At 40.3% G+C, this 23,079-nt stretch overlaps 1 protein-coding gene across 3 annotated transcripts; it reads left to right on the forward strand.

Moving 5' to 3' along the window:
- The first annotated feature begins 1,938 nt into the window (after window positions 1–1,938).
- Window positions 1,939–12,457, forward strand: LOC310956124 (catenin beta-1-like). Of its 3 annotated transcripts, none has more exons than XM_083926254.1 (17): window positions 1,939–2,066; window positions 3,924–3,973; window positions 4,787–4,996; window positions 5,125–5,375; window positions 5,465–5,703; window positions 8,005–8,206; window positions 8,332–8,476; window positions 8,622–8,725; window positions 9,023–9,157; window positions 9,290–9,493; window positions 9,604–9,762; window positions 9,858–9,977; window positions 10,165–10,315; window positions 10,404–10,525; window positions 10,730–10,790; window positions 11,218–11,413; window positions 11,515–12,457. In XM_083926254.1, exons 2-16 carry the CDS (start codon window positions 3,961–3,963, stop codon window positions 11,406–11,408), a joined length of 2,307 nt encoding a protein of 768 aa, XP_083782380.1. In that variant the 5' UTR covers window positions 1,939–2,066; window positions 3,924–3,960; the 3' UTR covers window positions 11,409–11,413; window positions 11,515–12,457. The 3 variants fall into 3 exon arrangements, with proteins under 3 accessions (XP_083782380.1, XP_083782381.1, XP_083782382.1); XM_083926255.1 differs by lacking the exon at window positions 1,939–2,066 and adding an exon at window positions 2,259–2,380; XM_083926256.1 differs by lacking the exon at window positions 1,939–2,066 and adding an exon at window positions 3,638–3,764.
- The last annotated feature ends 10,622 nt before the right edge of the window (window positions 12,458–23,079 follow it).

Consider the following 23,079-nt stretch of genomic DNA (forward strand, 5'->3'; position numbering starts at 1 on the left):
TTTTAGCCTCACCACTACTGTATTTGCTGCATTTTAAAGGATTTCTTTCATTTTGTCCACCCTGTGTAGGCGCTGTTGCTCTCTAGCAGATTCTGATCTCTAACTGCTCTGAAGGGGGGTGGGCTGGGCTGATTTATATTATTTATGTACAGTATTTATACAATCCCCCAGTGTCTTGTAGCGGAATAATTAATCTTGATATATTCATAAGAATACAGTTTATGTGCAGCTTACTTTAAACCATGTATCCTCATGAGCTCTAAGCAGATAAATACAATACATTTCAGATCATTATCATATTAAGACTGTACGTAATACCTGATATGAATTTCCATGACTGAGAAGAAGGAATAAGAGCAACTCATTTTGCCAAATGTATGTAAGATAATACTACTGCGTATGTTTTTGTAGGAGAGTTTTCTGAAGTACAGTCCAATTTTCTGATTGTACCTTGGAGACATGCAGCAGTTGTGCTCTATATTGTCTCTCTGTTTACCACACTGTATTTGTCATGTTGGAGACAGTGGCTGAACTTCATAGTTTTATTGCGAGCGTTTGATGTTAGTCCCACATACCAAAAACGAAATAAACCGAAAATAATGAAAATCCACAAGCCGTCACTGAAATAAATGTCAACACCTTATTGTAGATTAACTTGAAGCAGTGTGTGAAAATATATATTGTCCCACTTCCATTTGCTTTGACAGCGTGAATGTTATTACTCTTCCTCACTCTGATAGTATTCTTACCCCTTGCAGATATGCAGCTGTTTTTTTTATTAGCCCTCATTTCTGTCATTGTATAAAAGATGATATGAATAGAAATGTTCCAACTGATTATTGTGATATAACAAATGAGCATTAGTTTCCTTTTCCATTTCTTGCAATAACACCATTATGCTTCCCTGTGACACTTTGGACTTTGACCTTTTCTACTCTATGGCTTCATATAGCAGCGCTAGTGTGTATTCAATGCTAAGTAGCTAAAGTAGATGCCCAAGTCCTACAATAGATGCATTTAAGTGGATGTTAGATATCGGACTGTGGACATATGCATTCCAGTTTGATTACAGCAAGTCTATGAATAGGCCAAAACTGAGATGCATACGTATGCGATTTTATAATAAGTATAGAAATATACAATGTGGTTAAGCCTTTTAAGGTCACATAAAGTAGCCTACATATGTCCTTCTATCAGTTAGTGATGGATTGAACTCATCAGTTGTGTATCAGTGCAGTTCATTTAGCCACAAAAACAACAATGCAGGCAAATGATCAAACGCTATTCAAACCACAGCACAGCAGGCCTATGTTATTTTGACCACTGCATGTTTTTCTTTCTTACACTCTTACGCTTTTAAGAGGAGCTTTTTGTATCATGGGATGTTTAGAAAACTAAAATGCCACAACTTCCTATACAGTTTAATTTTGTGGTCTATATTTGATTCGTCGTCTTCCTTTAAGCACTGTGATCATTTGCAACACAAGTCCCTGTTTAACTGTGTGCAAGTGTGAAAAACATGAATGAGAGAGGTGGTTGACAAGCACCTTCCTTGTTTTTGCTAAATCATGACTTAAATGAATAAGATAAATGACTGGATGATATAGCCCTGTTGGGTTGAAACTGTGTCTCCCTCTATCATATCACAGCAGCTCATGAATCACATTCCAATGAATGCTCCTTGCCCTCCCCACACTGCCAGTATTACACATCTTTCATTTACATGAATGGAAAAATCTCAAAACTGAAATACCCGACTTCTCCTAACATAAATGGATACCAATATCTGCCAAGAGGTGTAAAAAAAACACGATTTATTTGCTTAAACTATATTTAAAATGGCGCTCTATTTTTCCGAGTGCGGCAGAATACTGTATTTTTTCCCCCTCTCGCCATCTTGATGTTCCATCGCACAGGCGGAAGCAACATCTTCGGCGGAGCAACAGCGGGTGTGGTTCGGACTTCTACGGGTGGTTCACCTAGCAGCCTTTTCCCCATTTCCAGCCAAGAGAAAGGAGAATTTTTTTTCCCCTAACAAGAGCCACGGAGGAAGCCGCTCGACTCTGGTAAAGATAGTGTGTTAACTACTTCTGCTATTTAATGGGATTTTCAGCGCGGTCAGTGTTTGCTTCACCAAAAGAAAATCATCTTTTGGCTAAGGGAGGGGGCTCCGGTGGGGTTTTCTGATTTGGCTGGCAGCACCACGGCAGGTTTTGTACGGTGGCGCTTGGATCTACTTTTCATACGTTGTGGAACCAGAATTAAACATTTGGAGGTTTCCTTTGAAAGTCACGAGTCCAGTAATGAACCGATAATGCAACGATTATGACTTCGAGCAACTGGTTGTGTCTCAAGACAAGTGTTAGCAATTTAAGGCCGTGTGAGTGAACCTCTAAACTGTGTTTGTTTATGTTAGCTAGTTAGCTAACTAGCGGAGGGGTTAGCTACGCACGTTAGGTTAGCTTAGCGACGTTTCAAGGTAAGCTAAGCAACCTGTTAGCTACCTGAGAAGGCTAGTGCCTGCTAGCTCGTTCTTCATGAATTATATGTCCTTTCAAGTATGATTGTGATTGATGTAACCTGAAGCTAGATTTTTTTTAAATAGTTTTGATTAGGTAGCTTGTTACGTTCCTACTTAGACCCAAAGCTAATAGAAGAAGGCTGGGACACAGAAAAGCAATGTCTGCGCCTTGGTGTTTGTCGCATGCGCAGTAATGCAGAATTAAATGAAAGTATTTGTCAACACATACATGCTCGTATGATTTACTTTTTTGCATTTTCTACTCTATGGCATGTGTGAGACACATGAATCTGAACTCTATTGTGTAGAACTTTTCATTTAATATCATTGAATGTTATTTGCATATAGCGGCGCTAGTGTGTATTTAATGCTAAGTAGTTAAACTAGGTGGCCAAGTCCTCGCGCACTATCATAAAGTGAGAATAAGTTTTTGTTATTCTTCATTCTTTTTAATAAAACGTTTTAACTGTCTTTATAATTTTAATTCGTGTTATCAAATTATTACTACTATTGTTTTTTATTATTGTCACTATTATTCTTTCCACATTTAGAAATACATGTCGGCATTGTGTACGAGTCTGAAACATGTAAGAAAAGTAATATTTGTATTGCATCTTTTCATTAAAATTTGAGAAAAGACCATTATAGAACAGGGGGTGGTTGATTATTATTATTATTATTATTATTATTATGTGCGTCCGCAGTCGTTTTGGGTCGAAATATATTGTTTTAAAGATAAATATATGTAATTCTATCCATTTTAAAGTTCTGTCAGACTGAGTGGTGAAACCAAAAGGCAGCTAAGCGGAAACCATCGCATTATCTCTAGCGCCATCTGCTGGAGCCCTCAAAGTGCCCTGACTGCAGCGCAGCTCCAGTTCCATTGCGCATGTGTCATACCCTAAAGCCAGACTTATTTTTGTGTGTGCCCCAGCCTCCTTCCATTAGCCTTGCGTTAGACCTACCGCGAGAGGAGGAGTCACTGAAGTGATTGCGGGGCGGAGGGGGTAGTTTTTCTCATTGGAAACCCAAGCTGCGAGGTCGGAACTTGGCCGTGGTGGTAGGGGGAGGGGGAGAAATATGCCTTTGATGTTCTTTGCCGCTGAATGGTGAATTGTGTTCGTGCTGGCCTGGAAATACCCACCGCTTTGCTCTCTCGGCTGGAGGTGGAGGCTCGGCATTTCCCCTCCATAGCTACGTTAGCAAGCCAAACAAGCGTCTGAATCACTAAGAGCTTGTACAGGTAACGTTAGCGCAGAAGACTGTTTTTTTTTTATCATTGAGACCACGTAGGAGAAGCGCATAGCCCTTACGGTTAGGTTTGGCTTTTGGCAAACAAGAACTCAAGGTTGAGTGCGAGTTGTCTGATTTTCCCTCTGTGTGCTTGTTTCCTTTTACGCAGACATATCTTCTGTGCGGGCTGAGGGCAGGCGAGAACAATGGCGACCCAGTGTAAGTATGAAAAAACTTTGATTTAAAGTTAGTTTTATGTTGATATGAACACTGCCCGTCATATTTGATCTTTTTTGTACATACTTTGGTTTACCTGAGTTCCTCTGTACATCAATGTGTGAAATACCATCAGCCTTGAGGCACTGTGGAAAATGGGAGCTTAGTGAGCAAAAAAAGTGTTTTGAAAGAGGAATTTGATGTTTACATACTTCAAGTAGTGATCAGTACCTGAGGCCATCGGAATTAGAGGACCCCAAGCTTTTCTTTGCTTATTAAGTTTATTTCCACTCGCTTAAACCAGATTTTTTTTTTTTTAAATCACTTTCTTTGTGTCTCATGACAACAAACTACCACTTCTTCAGTCTGATTTACCAGATGTGAAGTGCTGGGATAAAGCTTGCGCCGGATGTCTGGCCCTCTGCAATCTGTTTTTCAAGGGCACCGTCTGCAAGGCGATTGTGATAAATACAAAAAAGACAGAAAGTATAATTTCCCATATCCCAAAATGATAAGCTGACGTAGCCAGGCCATAGTCCAGAGCTTGGGAGCATATTATTTTTATTAATGCACATAGCATGGAAAGAAATCCATCACAGCTGTTTCACCCTGTTTTTATAGCACTAAATAAGTAATAAAACCAAACTTTTCAGAAAATTGAAGCTAAATTTAAGTGAGCTCACATAAATTAGGTAAATAAAATATTATTTTTCTTTCTTCCAGGGGGGCTGGAGAGGGAGACAATAGTAGGGGAAACATAGAAGTGGGTGAAGTAAAGATCACTCATGTCCTAATCTTTCATTCCTTTTTCCATAGCTGATTTGATGGAGTTGGACATGGCAATGGGAGATAGCAAGGCTGCAGTGAGCCAGTGGCAGCAGCAGTCCTACCTGGATTCAGGCATTCAGTCTGGAGTCACCACCACAGCACCATCTCTGAGTGGAAAGGGAAACCCTGATGCTGAGGAGGATGATCCATCTCTCTACGACTGGGAGTTCAACCAGCCCTTCACTCCTGAGCCTACAGGTAAAGCAGTTACCTGTATTTATATATCATGATATTTGCAACATTAGGATAGGAGCTACGATATAAATCTCTGATGATTGACAAATTTCTATAATGCCATGATATTAATCGCATCGTATTTCATTCAGACATTGAGGGGTATGCCATGACCCGAGCCCAGCGTGTGCGTGCTGCCATGTTCCCCGAGACCTTGGAGGAGGGCATCCAGATCCCACCTACCCAGCTGGATGCTGCCCACCCCACAGCAGTGCAGCGCCTGGCAGAGCCCTCTCAGATGCTGAAACATGCTGTGGTCAACCTCATTAACTATCAAGATGATGCTGAGCTGGCTACTCGTGCCATCCCTGAGCTTACCAAACTGCTCAATGATGAGGACCAGGTTTGTGTACTAATGAGTGAATTATTAGCAATGCAGTTCACTTTCCGTCCTGTACCATGTATCCCTAACAAACGTTGTCTCTGCCCCAGGTTGTTGTGAACAAAGCAGCTGTAATGGTGCATCAGTTGTCAAAGAAGGAGGCATCGCGCCACGCCCTGATGCGTTCCCCACAAATGGTGTCAGCTGTTGTTCGTGCCATGCAGAACACTGGTGATGTGGAGACAGCTCGCTGCTCTGCTGGCACCTTGCACAACCTTTCCCACCATCGTGAGGGGCTCCTTGCAATCTTCAAATCTGGTGGCATTCCTGCCCTGGTCAAGATGCTGGGGTAAGAAACTGGAGGACTTGTTGTGGTTCATATCTCTATATGTGCAGTGTCCACACTAGGGATGTTAATGATTACTGGTTAACTGACAATAAGAATTTTGCATGCAAGAGTCCCAGGAAAGTGGCTACTTGTGTCCATATCAACACATGCAACACCGCTTGAGCTGCGCAACCAGTACAGGTCCATAGCTGTCCAGAATGCAGAAAGTATGTTCAAGTCAATCTCCTGGACAGTTGAACTGGGATGGTGCTGCCTACTTGTGTTAGTGGTCAATGAGGGGTGGCTATCACTCAGAAAAATGTCCAAAGTTAGCATGCCTAGTCCGCACATCCAAATGGTCCAAAGCTAGCAACAGCAACGCAGAGAAGATATCTTGGTTTGGTTTGTTTGTTTTTTTTCCAGTAGAATATGATGGTAGAGAGTATTTTGATTTACGTTGTGTGGTGGTATATATATTTTTTGGGTTGCTTTGCGGTGTAGGCAGTTGTTTTCAATGTATTAATAGCAACTTTTTCTGCAGGATTTTCCTCCATTTGATTTGTGCTTTCACCGTCTGAAGGAACATGAACATATAGAACAGCCAAACCAATAGGAACACCCTCTCTGAAATGACCTGTGATTGGCCTGTCTACTGTCACAGGCTATGTTCTCTACAAATTGAAAGCAGTCTAGTTTTCTCTCAGACCAGTTGAATAAAACAATATACTGAAAGGTATTAAGGATTTTTTTGCCCACAAGAAAAAAACTGCAGACCCCCAGCTTTAAGATAATAGGGCAATAACTGAAAAGTTTTCGTTTTGTGTGTCTCACATGCTCCCTTGAAGCCCCCTTTTTGCTTTTCTCTTCCACTACGTTACCAGGGAAGAAGGACACAGTTAACAAATGCAATGTACTTTGTTGCAACAGCTACGAGCTTATCAATGGTTAAGCAAATAGTATATTACAAATAAAGACAAACCGTATTAAAGCTACATTTTTTAATTAACTAACACTCATGATTTTGTCTATAAAATGATTAATGGATTTTAATGGACAGATCTGTAAAACCGTTTCTCCACAAGAAATCATACAAAAGCACCACTTTAGATCTTGTGCTTACCAGAAATGTGCTCAAAATTTTCTTTGAAATTAGTCATTCAGCACAAAAAATAGCATAAAAATGACTAAACGACTAAGAAGGGGCAGCCCTTGTTTTCACCAAGCATTAGCCTGGTTTCCCATCTATCTCCTGCACAGAGAAGCACATCATAAACAATCATAACATAAAGTCTAAAACATTGTAAAATCAAAAGTGACATCACTTTGCTTTGATGTGAGAAAAGCACAATGGCAGATCTTCACCAACCAGCCCCAGTCCCAAAGAACTGAATACTCCACATTGTGACGTGTTATAAACTGTTAAAATGGCTTCCTTCCTTTTACTCTTTGTGATTTTCATGAAAAGCCATAACATACAGACACAACAGTAAGTTGGCTGGCAGGTTGTGACCTGTTGGATGTCACGTGTGTTTGAATTTGCACCTGGAATCATATTACTACACTTTGAACTAAGGATGGAACAGCTGCAGGAGGGCGCATGATTAACTACCTGATTTTATTAGACTACCAACAGGTGAACACCAGGTAGATTTATCTACCCACAATGAGTGCAGTGATTTGAGTTTCTTTGTTTTATTTCTTTGTATTATTAAAGCAAATGTGGACAGAATACGTCGCACTTGTTACAGAAAACAAAACATGTACCAAAAAATAAGTTTTGAATTATAGGGCTGAGCTCTAATTCAATATAATTTACCATCTTTCAGTTAAATTGTATCATGATGAAGCCATATTGCGATAGTGATACACAACTGCTTTGTCCACATTGACGTTTCAAGCATTGACTCTAACTTCTCTGAAAATGTTATTTGAAATACCTGAGGGAATATGATTTAAAATTGCGGTTTAATTCTAATCAAAATTGTCATATAACCCGTAGGGTGTTACACTGTCAAAACAGGATAAATATATCTATTGCATTTTATATTATTGCCCATTTCTATGTGGTTTCTATCAAGCTGCTGAACTGCGATATCGCAATATTTGTCATTAGGGCAAACCCCTTATGTTCTGATCCTTGCACGTTATGTTCATTTTGCTCTACGGTTCTTTATAAAAAATGTAAAATAAAGAGACAAAATAGTCAGTACTTTTTAGTATTTTATTCATGCAGTAATATACAGGCTTTACCATGTGGTAATGACTATTGTTGAATTACCAGAAAACATGCTATATACTGATTTTGTCTGGATATTCTTCCAGCTCTCCAGTGGACAGTGTGTTGTTCTATGCCATCACCACGCTCCACAACCTGTTGTTGCATCAGGAAGGGGCAAAGATGGCGGTGCGTCTAGCTGGAGGACTGCAGAAGATGGTGGCCCTGTTGTCTAATACCAACGTCAAGTTCCTGGCAATCACTACCGACTGCCTGCAGATCCTTGCATATGGCAACCAGGAAAGCAAGGTATTGGAAGTTAAACTTATTTATGCATGTATTTAAATAGAATTGTTCACTTGATGTGTTTGCTGATGCTGTTTGGCTGGCAGCAGTTAAAAGCATGAATAAACATAAACCTGTCTTTGTTTTAGCTGATCATTCTGGCCAGTGGTGGTCCTCAAGCCCTGGTTAACATCATGAGGACCTTCACATACGAGAAACTGCTGTGGACCACAAGCAGAGTGCTCAAAGTGCTTTCTGTTTGCTCAAGCAACAAACCTGCCATCGTAGAGGCTGGTACGTACAGAAATGGAATAGAAACGCATTACAATATAAAAAACATAAATGTGCTGGTCTACATTATCTAGTTGTGGTTTGCTATTAGGGTGAAAATTCTTTGATGAAATGCATTCGTTTGTTGTTCTTGGGGTTGTGTGTGTAGGAGGCATGCAGGCCTTGGGGCTTCACCTGACAGACCCCAGTCAGCGTCTGGTCCAGAACTGCCTCTGGACTCTGAGGAATCTATCAGATGCTGCCACCAAACAGGTACAACACACTTTATCAGTAGTCACAAATGTTGTGAGCCCCAGGTTCAATGTTAAGAACTGTTGAACAGTGATCAATGAGTTAAATGTCCGTAGCATGTTACAAGAAACACATTAATACATAGGACACTCTTTTTTTTTAATATGAAGTATAACTACAGTATGTATGTACAGAATGGCAGCTACATACAATACACAGGAGCCTCCAGTTGTATTTGGACAGAATCACATTTCATGTAATCATTCGTCTCCCCTCATTTTTCTTTTGTCCTTTTCAACCTGTCCTCTACTCTTCCAGGAGGGAATGGAGGGTCTCTTGGGGACCCTGGTCCAGCTGCTGGGCAGTGATGACATTAATGTAGTGACATGTGCAGCTGGTATCCTCTCCAACCTGACCTGCAACAACTATAGTAACAAACTCATGGTCTGCCAGGTATGTATTATACACACAACCTTTGATCACAACTATGTAGATTGTGAATTCCGATTTAAATTATTTGTCAGTGGTCTTATTTTTAGAATGGCGTAATAACATGTAGTCCAAACATTGATCTCGTCACGTTAGGTTGGAGGCATTGAGGCTCTGGTGCGGACAGTGCTTAGGGCTGGCGACAGAGAGGACATCACAGAGCCTGCGGTCTGCGCCCTGCGTCACCTGACCTCCCGCCACCAGGATGCTGAGATGGCCCAGAATGCTGTGCGCCTTCATTACGGCCTGCCTGTGGTGGTCAAACTACTTCACCCTCCTTCCCACTGGCCACTAATCAAGGTCATTAGTTATCTCAGTTTTTCCCAGAAAATACTGTTGGATCAACTGTGCATATCATGACATAATTAATTCCAGCTAACTAAAATATCTTACATTTTCTTCCTGTTTAGGCCACAGTTGGTCTGATCCGCAACCTAGCTCTTTGCCCAGCCAACCACAGTGCTCTGCGGGAGCAGGGAGCCATTCCCCGACTGGTCCAACTGCTAGTCCGGGCTCACCAGGACACCCAGAGGCGCACCAGCATGGGAGGCAACCAGCAGCAGTTTGTGGTGTGTAACCATGCTGACAACCTTCGAGTTCTTGAAATCTTCATTTGAATTCTTTGGTGTACTTGATTTCCATTTTCCCTCTCAAACAATTACAGGAAGGTGTGCGTATGGAGGAAATCGTGGAAGGCTGCACAGGGGCTCTGCACATCCTCGCCCGGGACGTCCACAACAGAATTGTCATCAGAGGGCTCAACACCATTCCACTCTTTGTCCAGGTAAGACGTAGGACCCAGTCTTACCACAGACAAACGTTGACTGTCCCACAGCTATGTTTTTTTGTGAATAAAAATGTTTATTCTCCTATCTTCCTTGCTCTTATTATTTTTCTACTGTACCAACTCTTTCTTTTTTTGTCTTCAAATCAAACATCTGACCTTTCTCTCTGCTATTCACTGTTTCCAGTTGCTGTATTCTCCAGTGGAGAATATCCAGCGTGTGGCAGCAGGTGTGCTGTGTGAACTGGCTCAGGACAAAGAAGCTGCTGAGGCAATTGAAGCTGAAGGAGCCACTGCACCCCTCACTGAGCTGCTGCACTCCCGTAATGAGGGTGTTGGTGAGTACACATGCACACATGTCTGAATGTCAGTGTACTTGCCTGCACTCCGTGTACTTGACTTGTTGCTATGCATTTTTGTCTGTAGCAACCTACGCTGCAGCTGTCCTGTTCCGCATGTCTGAGGACAAGCCCCAGGACTACAAGAAACGTCTGTCAGTGGAGCTGACCAGCTCATTGTTCCGAACTGAGCCCATGGCCTGGAACGAGGTACACGCATGCACATACAGGCACACACACACAAATTGATAATCCAACAAAGAGCAAGTATAAAATACCGTATTTACTCAACATTGTATGTTCGTTTTATTTCATACTGTATACAATTAGAAATGTGCTATAGAATTTGGGCAAAGACAATCCCCTCCTTGCTTAATGTTGGGCTTTACTTACCACTCTTTTGCCTTTTTATAGACTGGAGACCTGGGACTGGATATGGGAGCTCAGGGAGACCCTCTGGCTTACAGACAGGATGGTGAGTGCCTGCATTATCTCTAATGAAATCTCGCCTCTTATTGCATCATCCTTTGGTTTATGTAAGTTGATCCTTAAAGGCATCATATTTTGTGGTTTCTTTTGATAAAAATCTAGAATGCCATTGAATGATATGCAACTCGACAAAACAAATGTTCTGTATATCTGCGTAGAGGCTTTGTCCTTTTTCAGTTGAAAATGATTTAGGAGAACCCAAGAGTTCAACCCAGTATATTTCCTTGAATATGAAACTTAATTGTATGTCATCCTGCTTCTTCCCTCCGATATATATTTTGGTGCCACCCAGCAATGACAACTGATCATTAAGAAACATTTATCCTAGTGTCTGTGCGATTGGAACCTTTTGAACCATGGTTTACAATGCAACACAATAACAAGAATATGGTTGCGTTCTATTCTCTTTCCAGATGGAGCCTACCGGGCCTACCCAGCAGCCTACGGTCAGGACTCCCTCTTGGACCCCATGATGGAAGGCGCTGACTACCATACTGACACTCTGCCCGACCTGGGCCACCACACTGATCCATTGCCAGACCTTGGCCACACCCAAGACCTGATGGACAGCAACCAGCTGGCCTGGTTTGACACCGACCTGTAGGATTGGTAAGACAGACTTCCACAGAAAACTTAACTTCACAACAAAAGCAATATTGATATAAATGGCAACACACTGATTGAAACTTTTGTCCTGTGCTCTTTTGCAGTTGTATTCTGATAGAACCTGCATTGTGGTTGGCCTGCGTTGTCTGAAGCATTATGATTGGCCTGTAGAGTTGTTTAAGGTAAAGAGAGGTTTAAGAGGTCTTGGAAAGTGCCTGACACAAGAAAACAAAGATGGTTGCCATGGGAATGTTTAAGCAAGTAGAAGCGGGGGGAAAAGAAGGGGTTAAAGTATCAGAGAGATGTGGAATCACACAATGGAGCAGGTTACCTATATGGATGAGTGCACATGAGGTGGATCTTAAAAGTTTGAAACACATGTTTTAGCCTTGCCTGTATTCTTATCAGTTTTTTGTTTCTATTTTTCTTATTCTATTTTTTTATTTCTTTTTGTATTACTCATTCTCTGTTATGGTACTGACCCAGCTTGCCTTCGCACTAGCCATCTTCATTTTCTCTTGCTAATCATTTGTAATTTTTTTTTAAAAACGTATATTACATGTTAGTGTTAAGTTATAGTGATATTATACAATGTTCCTTTGGTTTATGGCCGAATGTGTAGAACACTAATAATCAGTTGAATTGTATTCTGACTTAAAGTGTAACATTGTGTAGTTTTTTTTATAATCTAAAAAATGGAGAATTATGAATTATGCATTCTTAATATGTGCTTGTTTAAGCATAAGATATGTCAGTGTCACAAATGTTCTAAAGAGGGACATGGGTGAAATTGAGGGTGGGTTGGGGATAAATCTAGAGACAAGTGTTTTATATACAGTATCACTGGTAGGTTAACAACTATTTTGTATGCTATCATTGGACGTCTGATAGAAAAGTCTTTAACGCTATCATTGGTGGTCTAATAAAACCCAGTTTTATGTGCTATCGAGGGTAGCTATAGGTTGATGAACCAGTTGTAGTCCTGCTGTGCTTATTTTGGAGACGAAGTTATGACACGGCTGAACAATAAAATGGCATTTTATTTCATTTGGTCTCTGTCCTGTGTCTTCTGTCCTTCCATGTGATGTAGTCAGTGTTTACCAGTTAGGTATACCGGCCTGGTATGAAGAGGAAATGAATGAAACTGGCATGTAAAATTACATAAATGTAAGTTTTCTTACACTACCTTGACATAAATTCAACTAATCAAAATTTAAGTAGTAATTCTTCCCATTAAAAAAGTCATGTCCATGGCTGTATGCTCAAATATTAGTTAGTTTTCCAGACAAAATACATCTGACATATTAAGCAACAAGAAATGCAATACAAGTGCTTTTCATCGTGCCACAAGGATTTCACCTGTTATATAACACCAAAAGATGTTTTAGTGCAGTTAAGTGAGTGAAAAGAACCACAGCCTGATGAGGACCTGTATGTTTAAATTCATATCACCATGTCTAGTAAAGGTTATAATTTTACACAAATTGCAGTATGCCCGGATACCTGAATCGTATATTTTTCTAGACCATATTCCGCCCATGCAATGAACCCATCACAAGATAAAAGAACCACAGCCTGTATTTCAAATACAAATTACAATGTGCCTGAAGGCAAACTCATTCCTGACAGTCTGGATGTTAAGACATTTTCATCATTGTTGCTCCTCCAGTCATAGACAGAAAGGCCAAATATTGTGGTATCACTGTGGCCAAGGTACCTGTAGTTTTTTCTGCTTTGTATTTCAGAAACCTTTAAACGGCATATGTCAGAAAAGCAGCCTTTGAATGGACTGAGAGAATACCTTAAAAACACTTGACAGACTCTTCTGAAGTGCAGGCTAAATGTTTTTTTTTTTGTTAAAGGTGCTTTCACATTTATTCATTTGTCAAATATCTGATGGACAATTACCATATTCAGACATTGTATCCGCTTACATGTCTGCCATTCAGCTGACACTCTTTGAGGAGATTGTGAGAGAATGGAGAAGTTAGGACCAAGAGTCATGGTTAAAGAGCTTTGAACAATATTTGCAGTGCTTGTATAAGAGTCACGGCTAACTAAGGCATGCTCAAGAAAAAGAGGTTTTTGAGAGCAATTAATTGAGGAAAGGACAGAAGTTGACTTTTCAATAATTTTTTTTACAGTATGGTGGAAGGTGATTAAACAAAACATACGGTATATTGGTCTGTTTCAATGACCAGTGTCCAAAATCTAGTATGATTGTTCCCTTTTCCATTTAAAGAGGTGTCATTTTGAAAAAAAACAAGAGAGAGGGAAAGTGTGTATTCCATGTTAATGAGGACCTTTTCATGGGTGAATGAGGTGTGAACCCTCATGTAGGGTCATGAACATGATAATAGATCTTGTCCAATGTGGGTCATCTGAAAGTTCAATAGTTTTCTCAATGTAACTGCTTGTATATGATGCACATGTACAGATTTAAATGGTATAGAGCTGGCATGGGACCTTCAAACCAGCAGGACTCAACAACCCAGACTGAACTTGAGGGAATATTATTTCATCTAACATGTGAGTCCTTCATAGTGTGCATTTGTTAATCAGAATCACAAAATCAGAATCAGAAAACCTTAAATGTCCCGCAGACGGGGAAATTCTTTTGTCACAGCAGCAACAGAATATTACAAAATAAGGTAAAAAATGGCAAAAAAATAAGCATTAAAGTTAAATTTAAAAAGGGAAGAAATAGACATATATACATATTCACATGATAAAGTGCAGTTGTTCTTGTTTTGTTTGTTTGTTTTTCTGTTAATATAATATGGAGTGAATAAATATTAGTAAATATTACCAAATAGTGCAAAAACAGAAGTGCCCATAGTACAGGCATATTGCACAGTGCAGGGTACAGGGTTCAGGATGAGGTCAACAGTCTATTGGAGGCAGTGCTTATTGCAAAGTCTGACAGCAGCAGGAAGAAAGGACCTGCGGTACCTCTCCTTCGCACACTTAGGGTGTATCAGTCTGTTGCTGAAGGAGCTGCCCAGTGCTGTGAGAGTGACCTGCAGGGGGTGGGACTCCTGCACCAGTAGGGATGACTGCTTGACAAGCATCCTGCTCTCTCCCACCACCTGCACTGAGTCCACAGGGCATCTCAGGATGGAGCCGGCCTTCTTGATAAGTTTATCAAGTCTCCTCCTGTCTGCGGCTGATGTGCTGCTGCTCCAGCAGACTACTCCATAGGAAATGCAAATGCAAATATTACACACAATTTATGCTGGAGACACTCCAAACATCCAAATAACTGAGAATGTTATGCCTAAATGTTCTTTCTCGTGCAAATTAATTAAATATGACATAGACATAAAAGGTGGAACTTCTTTATATCTCAGAATAACTGTTAAATTACTTTCCAAACAAGCATTATTATATTCATATAGTTGAGGAACTATTTTGAGTCGTCTACTGGCCCCACCCCAATGTTTCCACCTCATTAAAGGAACAAAAGGTCCCCATCAACCTGCAGTGCACATCCTCTAATGTGCTTTTGTCCCACCAGGACTTATATCCAGAGCTGACCCCTCAGATCCACATCTGATCCTTCTGCTCTGCATGTGAAGACCTGACTCCTCTGATTCTCAAACAAACAAGATGCAGAACAGGGCTGAGACGTTTGGAGCTCAGCTGCCTCTCGTGGTTCCAGCCAGCAGCTCTCAGCGAGGTCTGTTCAGGAAGAGCACCACCTACCTGGCTAAGATCGCTGTCGTCCTTCAATACGCTCCAGGCAAGATGCTCACTTTTTCTCAGGTAAGAAAGAGTCAAGACATTTGAGCTTCTCCTCTGTCCAATGTGGCGATCAGAGTGGAGCAGCAGCCTCGGTCCACACACAGACCAATTGGGACGAAGAGGAGCTTCAGCTGGGACTCTGAGGAGCCTCTCCTCCTTCAAGCTTCAGCTGGAAGTTCCCCCATCTGCTCAACAGGGGGCAGCACACACCATGGACTCACTGCTGATGGAGCTGCTCAGCCAGTCAGGAGGGATGTGTGCAGTGATCCCTCATTCCCTGTTTATACCAGAGCCAGCACTGCTCCTTATTTCATCAGCCCACACAGCAGTTACATCACTTACTCTGTACCCACTGTTACCCATGATGCTCTCTGTCTCTGGCTGTAATGTGTTCGGTACCTGAGCTTTTTGCAGCACTTTTCAATAAATTTTAAAAACAAATGGTTTTGTGTCGAACATATTGCACTTGGAGATGACAATGTTCATTATCTTCACCTAGAGTGAAAGATATTAAAAATTCTAGATAGGAGAAAAATATTGATAATATTGATGTCTGTTAGACAAAAGACACATTACCTTTCCTGTTTCAGGATGTCGGTATTTCATTATCAATTACATTTAAAAAGTTGAATCATTTAAAACTAGAAATACCACACAAATGACTTTTATACTAAGGATAATATGTAAAAAGAGCACTAGGATAAGTATTATTACAGGCCTTTATTTATTAGGCAAACTCTCCCTAATGTGTGTAATCATTGCAAATAAAATTTATAAATATTTCATAAGAAACCTGTAAGTCTAAGTAGAGGTGTTTCACCTCCAATACATTCCACTTTGATTTAACTTTAGAGGAAACTTAATACATATTTAGTAGATGCAAAATCAGTTTGTCCTTCCACAAAGAAAAATAAGTGAGGTGGCTAACAGGTGATTAAGCAAGAACAATGCTGCTTTTAGATGGAAAGTCGTTGTTGATGTTCCAGTGATTTTCACCTCATCTGAGCTCCACTGTGTTATTCAGTGACCAGACAGTAGCATTTCACTGACACACAGTAAACATGTTTACAGTCATGTTGTGTGGACTCAAGTACTGCTTTTTGAGGTATTTGTACTTTACTTATGTAAATATGATGTAATGGTACTTAGTGTTAGTTTTTGCATTTATTAATATAGAATAGTATAATCAGTGGTGGAAGAAATACTCATATTTTACTAAAGTAATACTACTACAGATTAAAAATACATCTTTAAATATACTTAAAGTACATTAAGTAAAAGTATTCATTATGCAGAATGGCCCATTTCAGTATAATATGTATTATATTACTGTATTGTAATAATCAATGCATTAATCTGCTAATCACTTTAGTGCTGCAGCTAGTGAAGGTGGAGATTATTTTGATAACTTGATACACTTGCTTAATCCATAATAATGTATGAATGGATATTATATTTTGTATTAATATAAATCTGCAAGGTAATGAATAACTTAAGCTTTAGATTAAATGTAGAGGAGTAAAAGGTGCAATATTTGCATCCAAAATTAAGTAGAAAGTATCATAAAATGGAACTTTTTGTTAAATTCACTATCACTGAATATAATACAACATATATGTATTATATATATTGGACACTGTGAAAACACAGTGTGTGTGTGTGGGTGTGTGTGTGGTGTGCATGCTTGTACTTTTACTTAACTAAAGAATGTCAGTACTTCTGTTATAAGCTATTGTTGATCTACCAAATCCTTCCACCAAATGTGTGAAAAGAAGTAACACGCTTAACAGTCACAGGTTGTAGTGAAGAAGGTGTGTGTCTTGTAAAACAGATGTCTAAAGGCAATCAAAATAATATGTCATTTACGGTTTAGGACTTTCATAACTGACAGCTATTCTGAATTCAATTTAGCTGCTTCAGTTTTAGTTTGTTGTGCACACTGCCTGACTTACAGAGACACTTGAATTGAACATAGCCATCACTGATGTTAATAGTAAAAACTGTGATTTTCCTATTATGTCAAAATGTCTGCTGTGAAAAAGGCTTGATGTTAAATGCTTATAATCTTATTGAAAAAAAACCTAAAAGCTTCATTGTTTTTTTTTAGATTTTATTATAAAACGAAAAGTGCTGCAGGGAGTTGGTACATCAGGTACCGAACACATTACAGCCAGAGACAGAGAGCATCATGGGTAAAAGTGGGTACAGAGTAAGTGATGTAACTGCTGTGTGGGCTGATGAAATAAGGAGCAGTGCTGGCTCTGGTATAAACAGGGAATGAGGGATCACTGCACACATCCCTCCTGACTGGCTGAGCAGCTCCATCAGCAGTGAGTCCATGGTGTGGGCTGCCCCCTGTTGAGCAGATGGGGGAACTTCCAGCTGAAGCTTGAAGGAGGAGAGGCTCCTCAGAGTCCCAGCTGAAGCTCCTCTTCGTCCCAATTGGTCTGTGTGTGGACCGAGGCTGCTGCTCCACTCTGACCGCCACATTGGACAGAGGAGAAGCTCTGGAGGCCTGCACAGAGGGGCTGTCTCTCTTCAGCAGGGACTCAATGGAGAAAGGACTGCTGAACTTCACCTCACATCTGATCTGAACAGCTCTGCAGGCAGCAGGTTCAGGAGAGTGCAGAGTTGAGCAGTGATCTGACGGTCTGCTCCTGTTCTCCGTTTCCACTTTGGAGGCCAACTCAGGGAAGAGCTGCAGGATTCCTTTGAAGTGACGACGCACCATCTTTGCTGTGATCTGACTGCAGTCCAGTTTCCAGTAGTTTCTCTTTCTGTCCCGAGTATCTGCAGTCACTGGAAACTGAAATACACAACACAGGGTTTTTAGAGACAGAGGATATAGTTCCTTTAATAAAATAATAAATACATCCATTTAAAAATATTAGAAGATTTGTAATAAGAACTTACCTTGACAAAACATTTGTTGGTTGATAAACAGACTCTGAAGTTGTTCTCCACAGATCTTATGTCTTCAGACATGAATGGTGTCAGTCTGTCCATCAGCTATAAAACAGCATGTTGAAATTAAATTAAGATTTTTTTTTTCTTCATAGGGCAGTTTTCTTAAAGACAGTCAATGCAAATGTCTTGACTCTTTCTTACCTGAGAAAAAGTGAGCATCTTGCCTGGAGCGTATTGAAGGACGACAGCGATCTTAGCCAGGTAGGTGGTGCTCTTCCTGAACAGACCTCGCTGAGAGCTGCTGGCTGGAACCATGAGAGGCAACTGAGCTCCAAACGTCTCAGTCCTGTTCTGCATCTTGTTTGTTAGAGAATCAGAGGAGTCAGGTCTTCACATGCAGAGCAGAAGGATCAGATGTGGACCTGAGGGGTCAGCTCTGGATATAAGTCCTGGTGGGACAAAAGCACATTAGTGGGTGTGCACTGCAGGTTAATGGGGACCTTTTGATAAGTGAATGAGCCATTAATGATGGAGGTGGAGCCAGTGATCACAGAAAAACTCTATTTCTTAGCTATGAATATTTGACAGTTCTGAGGCTGGACTTTTCCAAATGACTCCCAAAAATGAAAAACAATCAAGTTCAAAGTTTTTGTTAATCAGATTTCCCATTTGGAAAAAAAATGTTCTGAATTGTCTTGCAGATCCGTCATACAGAAAACATTTAATATGTATTAAAAATGTGTCATTTACTGATACTCAAACCTATATCCCAACAAGCTGCTGATCTCTGGTGGCCAGTGGACAACTAACGATCTATTTCTAAGAATTTGGCAAGAAAACACTTAAATATTCAAAGATTTCCTGAAAGTCACATGAAGTCAACAGTCTTAATCTCGTAAGGCTTTGAAACAGACCCACATGACATCCCAGAGCGACCGTGCTGCAGTTTCTCCACATTGCTTCATATGAACAGACAAATGAACATGCCTTCTTGAAATAAGGTGTTGCTTTTCTAATTCGCTCTTATATAAAAACTGTGAAAGTATCAAACTCTCAATCCATAGGGTATGCGCACGGCCCATATTCAGAAACTGTCTTTAAACAGAAAGTCAGGACTTACGCATGGTTGTGATGTCACAATATGCAACATATAGGTAGAAAGTGCTGCTACAGTGCTGTTACGGTCATTCCCCGACTGCAATGATGATGATGCAGAGACACCAGGAGCGCAGATGAGGAAGACCTAGAAATGCTTTTTCAGAAGCAGCACTTAAGAGACAGGCGCTAAAATGGAGCGTTTCAGACAGAGGGTGACAGACAGTATGAGAAATATGTTTTTTTTTAAGATTAAAGTATTTAAACATGTTCTAGTAGAAACCCAAAGTACAAGATGTACCTTAAAATCAGAAGAATATGGGACCCTTAATAAACACAAGGTAAGTAAAAGCTGTTATTCCGATCCCAAGATTTTGACGTTCTCTTATATTGTGTACAGAGATGATTGAAAGTCAGTACATCAACATTATTTTATAGATTAAACTACTGCGCCCCTTCCCAAACAAGTAAAGCACTCCTCCAGACAAAGGCAAAAAGCTGGAATGTAACCGTTTAAATATCTGAATACATCAGTGGTTTTGGGTGGGATGTCAGTCTTTGGTCACATTCCAGTGATTTACACCTCATCACATAAGCTTCATTTACATTCAAGTCTTTTGATCGAACAGACACACAGTTTTAAAGTGCGCTGTGTGCAGCCACTATAAAGAATGAACATTGGGTCCTTTTTTTTATGTGCTTTTAGTTCAGGAGCAGGACCACACCTCAAACACATCTCATTTGCATCCTGCATGTCTGTGTTTTTTCCATGCGTCACCCTCTCACAGCCAGGTCCATCAGGGTTCCACACTGCAGCCATTCCCACCCACCAGTCACCACGCATACGTTTCATATCCAATAAACAACTTCTCTGCATCTAAGTTAATGGTGTGGTCCGTGCTTTTGAATTACCTGGCTGTTCTGGGTCGGTCAATTTCTATGCACATTCCTGACGTAATAGTGACATTTTCATCTAAGTAAAATATTGAATCCCTTAAGGAGAGACACTACAGGTGTAGATGTCACCGTGACATTTCCCCAGGTAATTACTTACATTGAGATCATTATTTTGTTTTCTGAAACTGTATTTTTAACTATACAAATTAAGCAGTAAGTTATTGAATATGTGCTAAGTTACATACTGTAGATTTCCAGAACAGAAATCTGAACATTGGATAAAGGCAGGCTTTCTGTTTAATTTTGTTTATATTTGAAAGTCAAATGTTTGGATATCTCTTTTTGTCACTCCATACTGTATTTCAGAATCATATAATACTGTCAACAGCCATAAAAACTATTTGCCACCATGTTTTTAGGAATAAAATGTTTTATAAAACAGACTATGAAAGTTTGGTAAAGTACTATGTATGTGTAAAAATGTTTACCATGAAACTTCCCCCCAGTTGGTTAAAATCTTACTTGAATTAAGACAATTATTATTTTTATTTTTCTTGTTTTGTACATTTTCTGAAATGTTATGTTTGAATATGCTAAGTAAAACTAAGCATTACTTAAATCCAGAGGCAGCAATGTTATCCATGGAACATTCAGAGCTTCAATCAGACACAAGTGAAATCAGCTGGACACAAAGGAAACCTGCACACTCACAGCCCTCCATCAGAATCAAGCCCTAAACTTGTTTTTTTAAGCATTCAGAACAGGGAATGTGTTGATGAATCTGAATGAAGATCACTGATGTAAATTACCTTGGCCATTATGTTGGTCAAAGGGTAATAGGGTTGACTTTAAAGGCGTATTGAGGGATGTGCAAACTGCTGGAATGTGACTAGATTGCTCACTGGAATGTTGACTGTGTATTATCAGACCAGCCAATAAAAGGCACAACAACTTCTTCTTCTTTATGTTGTCCCCTACAACTGTGGAAACAACTTTAATGTGAGTACTGCCCATTTCACCAAAGCACTTGGTTCAAAAGTGAACTACTGAAATGTATCCTTAATATTATAATTATAAATTAATATTATAAATGTGAGGTTTTTAAGAATTTAAACATCACTACAGGTTCAAAAGTTGACACTGCTTTGTATATTTATATTGTAGTTACACTTCAAAAGCTTTTTCCAATTTCATAAATGTATAGTTTATTTTTGTACTACTTAATAAAGCATGATGCCATCAGAAGGCCTTCTAATATTAAATGTGTATGCAGTGTTAGACTTTTATCACCTTCTTTAAAGTTTTGATATAAAGTTTGAAAATGTAGCTGTTAATAAACAAAGAGGCAGATCAGACTCTCAGAACATCCATACAGACATGCTGATGAGCTTTCAGAAATAAACTTTTTCTGTGATCACTGGCTCCACCTCCATCATTAATGGCTCATTCACTTATCAAAAGGTCCCCATTAACCTGCAGTGCACACCCTCTAACGTCCTGTTGTCCCACCAGGACTTATATCCAGAGCTGACCCCTCAGATCCACATCTGATCCTTCTGCTCTGCATGTGAAGACCTGACTCCTCTGATTCTCTTACAAACAAGATGCAGAACACGACTGAGACGTTTGGAGCTCAGCTGCCTCTCATGGTTCCAGCCAGCAGCTCTCAGCGAGGTCTGTTCAGGAAGAGCACCACCTACCTGGCTAAGATCGCTGTCGTCCTTCAATACGCTCCAGGCAAGATGCTCACTTTTTCTCAGGTAAGAAAGAGTCAAGACATTTGCATTGACTGTCTTTTAAGAAAACTGCCATATGAAACACAGATTGTCATTTTAAAACCTTATTTAAACATGATATTTTGTAGATGATGGACAGACTGACACCACTAATTCATGGGGACAGCAGATCTGTGGAGAATAACATAAGAGTCTGTTTATCATACAACAAATGTTTTGTCAAGGTAAGTTCAAAACTTCTAATATTTCAAATGAATGTATTCAGTTTAAAACTATATCCTCTGTCTCTAAAAAACCCTGTGTTGTGTATTTCAGATTCCGGTGGTTCCAGATATCAAGGACAGTAAGAGAAACTACTGGAAACTGGACTGCAGTCAGATCACAGCAAAGATGGTGCGTCGTCACTTCAAAGGAATCCTGCAGCTCTTCCCTGAGTTGGCCTCCAAAGTGGAAACGGAGAACAGGAGCAGACCGTCAGATCACTGCTCAACTCTGCACTCTCCTGAACCTGCTGCCTGCAGAGCTGTTCAGATCAGATGTGAGGTGAAGTTCAGCAGTCCTTTCTCCATTGAGTCCCTCCTGAAGAGAGACAGCCCCTCTGTGCAGGCCTCCAGAGCTTCTCCTCTGTCCAATGTGGCGGTCAGAGTGGAGCAGCAGCCTCGGTCCACACACAGACCAATTGGGACAAAGAGGAGCTTCAGCTGGGACTCTGAGGAGCCTCTCCTCCTTCAAGCTTCAGCTGGAAGTTCCCCCATCTGCTCAACAGGGGGCAGCACACACCATGGACTCACTGCTGATGGAGCTGCTCAGCTAGTCAGGAGGGATGTGTGCAGTGATCCCTCATTCCCTGTTTATACCAGAGCCAGCACTGCTCCTTATTTCATCAGCCCACACAGCAGTTACATCACTTACTCTGTACCCACTTTTACCCATGATGCTCTCCATTTCCGTTTGTAAAAAGTTTTTTTCTACTTCTGATTTGCACTTTTATATGTTATATGTTTTTGCGTAGATCATGCATTTCAGATATATTTTTCTTTAAAATCCGACACCTTTTCAAATCACACAAGGCCCATAAATGGTCTCATGTGTGTCTCACCGTGTCATGTGTATATTTCTTTCCTCTATGGCTGTTTGTTGAGAACTCTATAGCGCTACATTTTATACTTAACATTTTTTTCACATGGTTTCTTTTGTTTGAGGTCATTATGTGACCACAAGAGGACAGCATAGTACATCCAAGTTTTGCTTGAAAATAGGAATGTCAACACACTCCTTTGTATCAAACTC

The sequence above is a fragment of the Echiichthys vipera genome, assembly GCF_963691815.1.
Source record: "Echiichthys vipera genome assembly, chromosome: 13".
NCBI lineage: Eukaryota > Metazoa > Chordata > Actinopteri > Perciformes > Trachinidae > Echiichthys > Echiichthys vipera.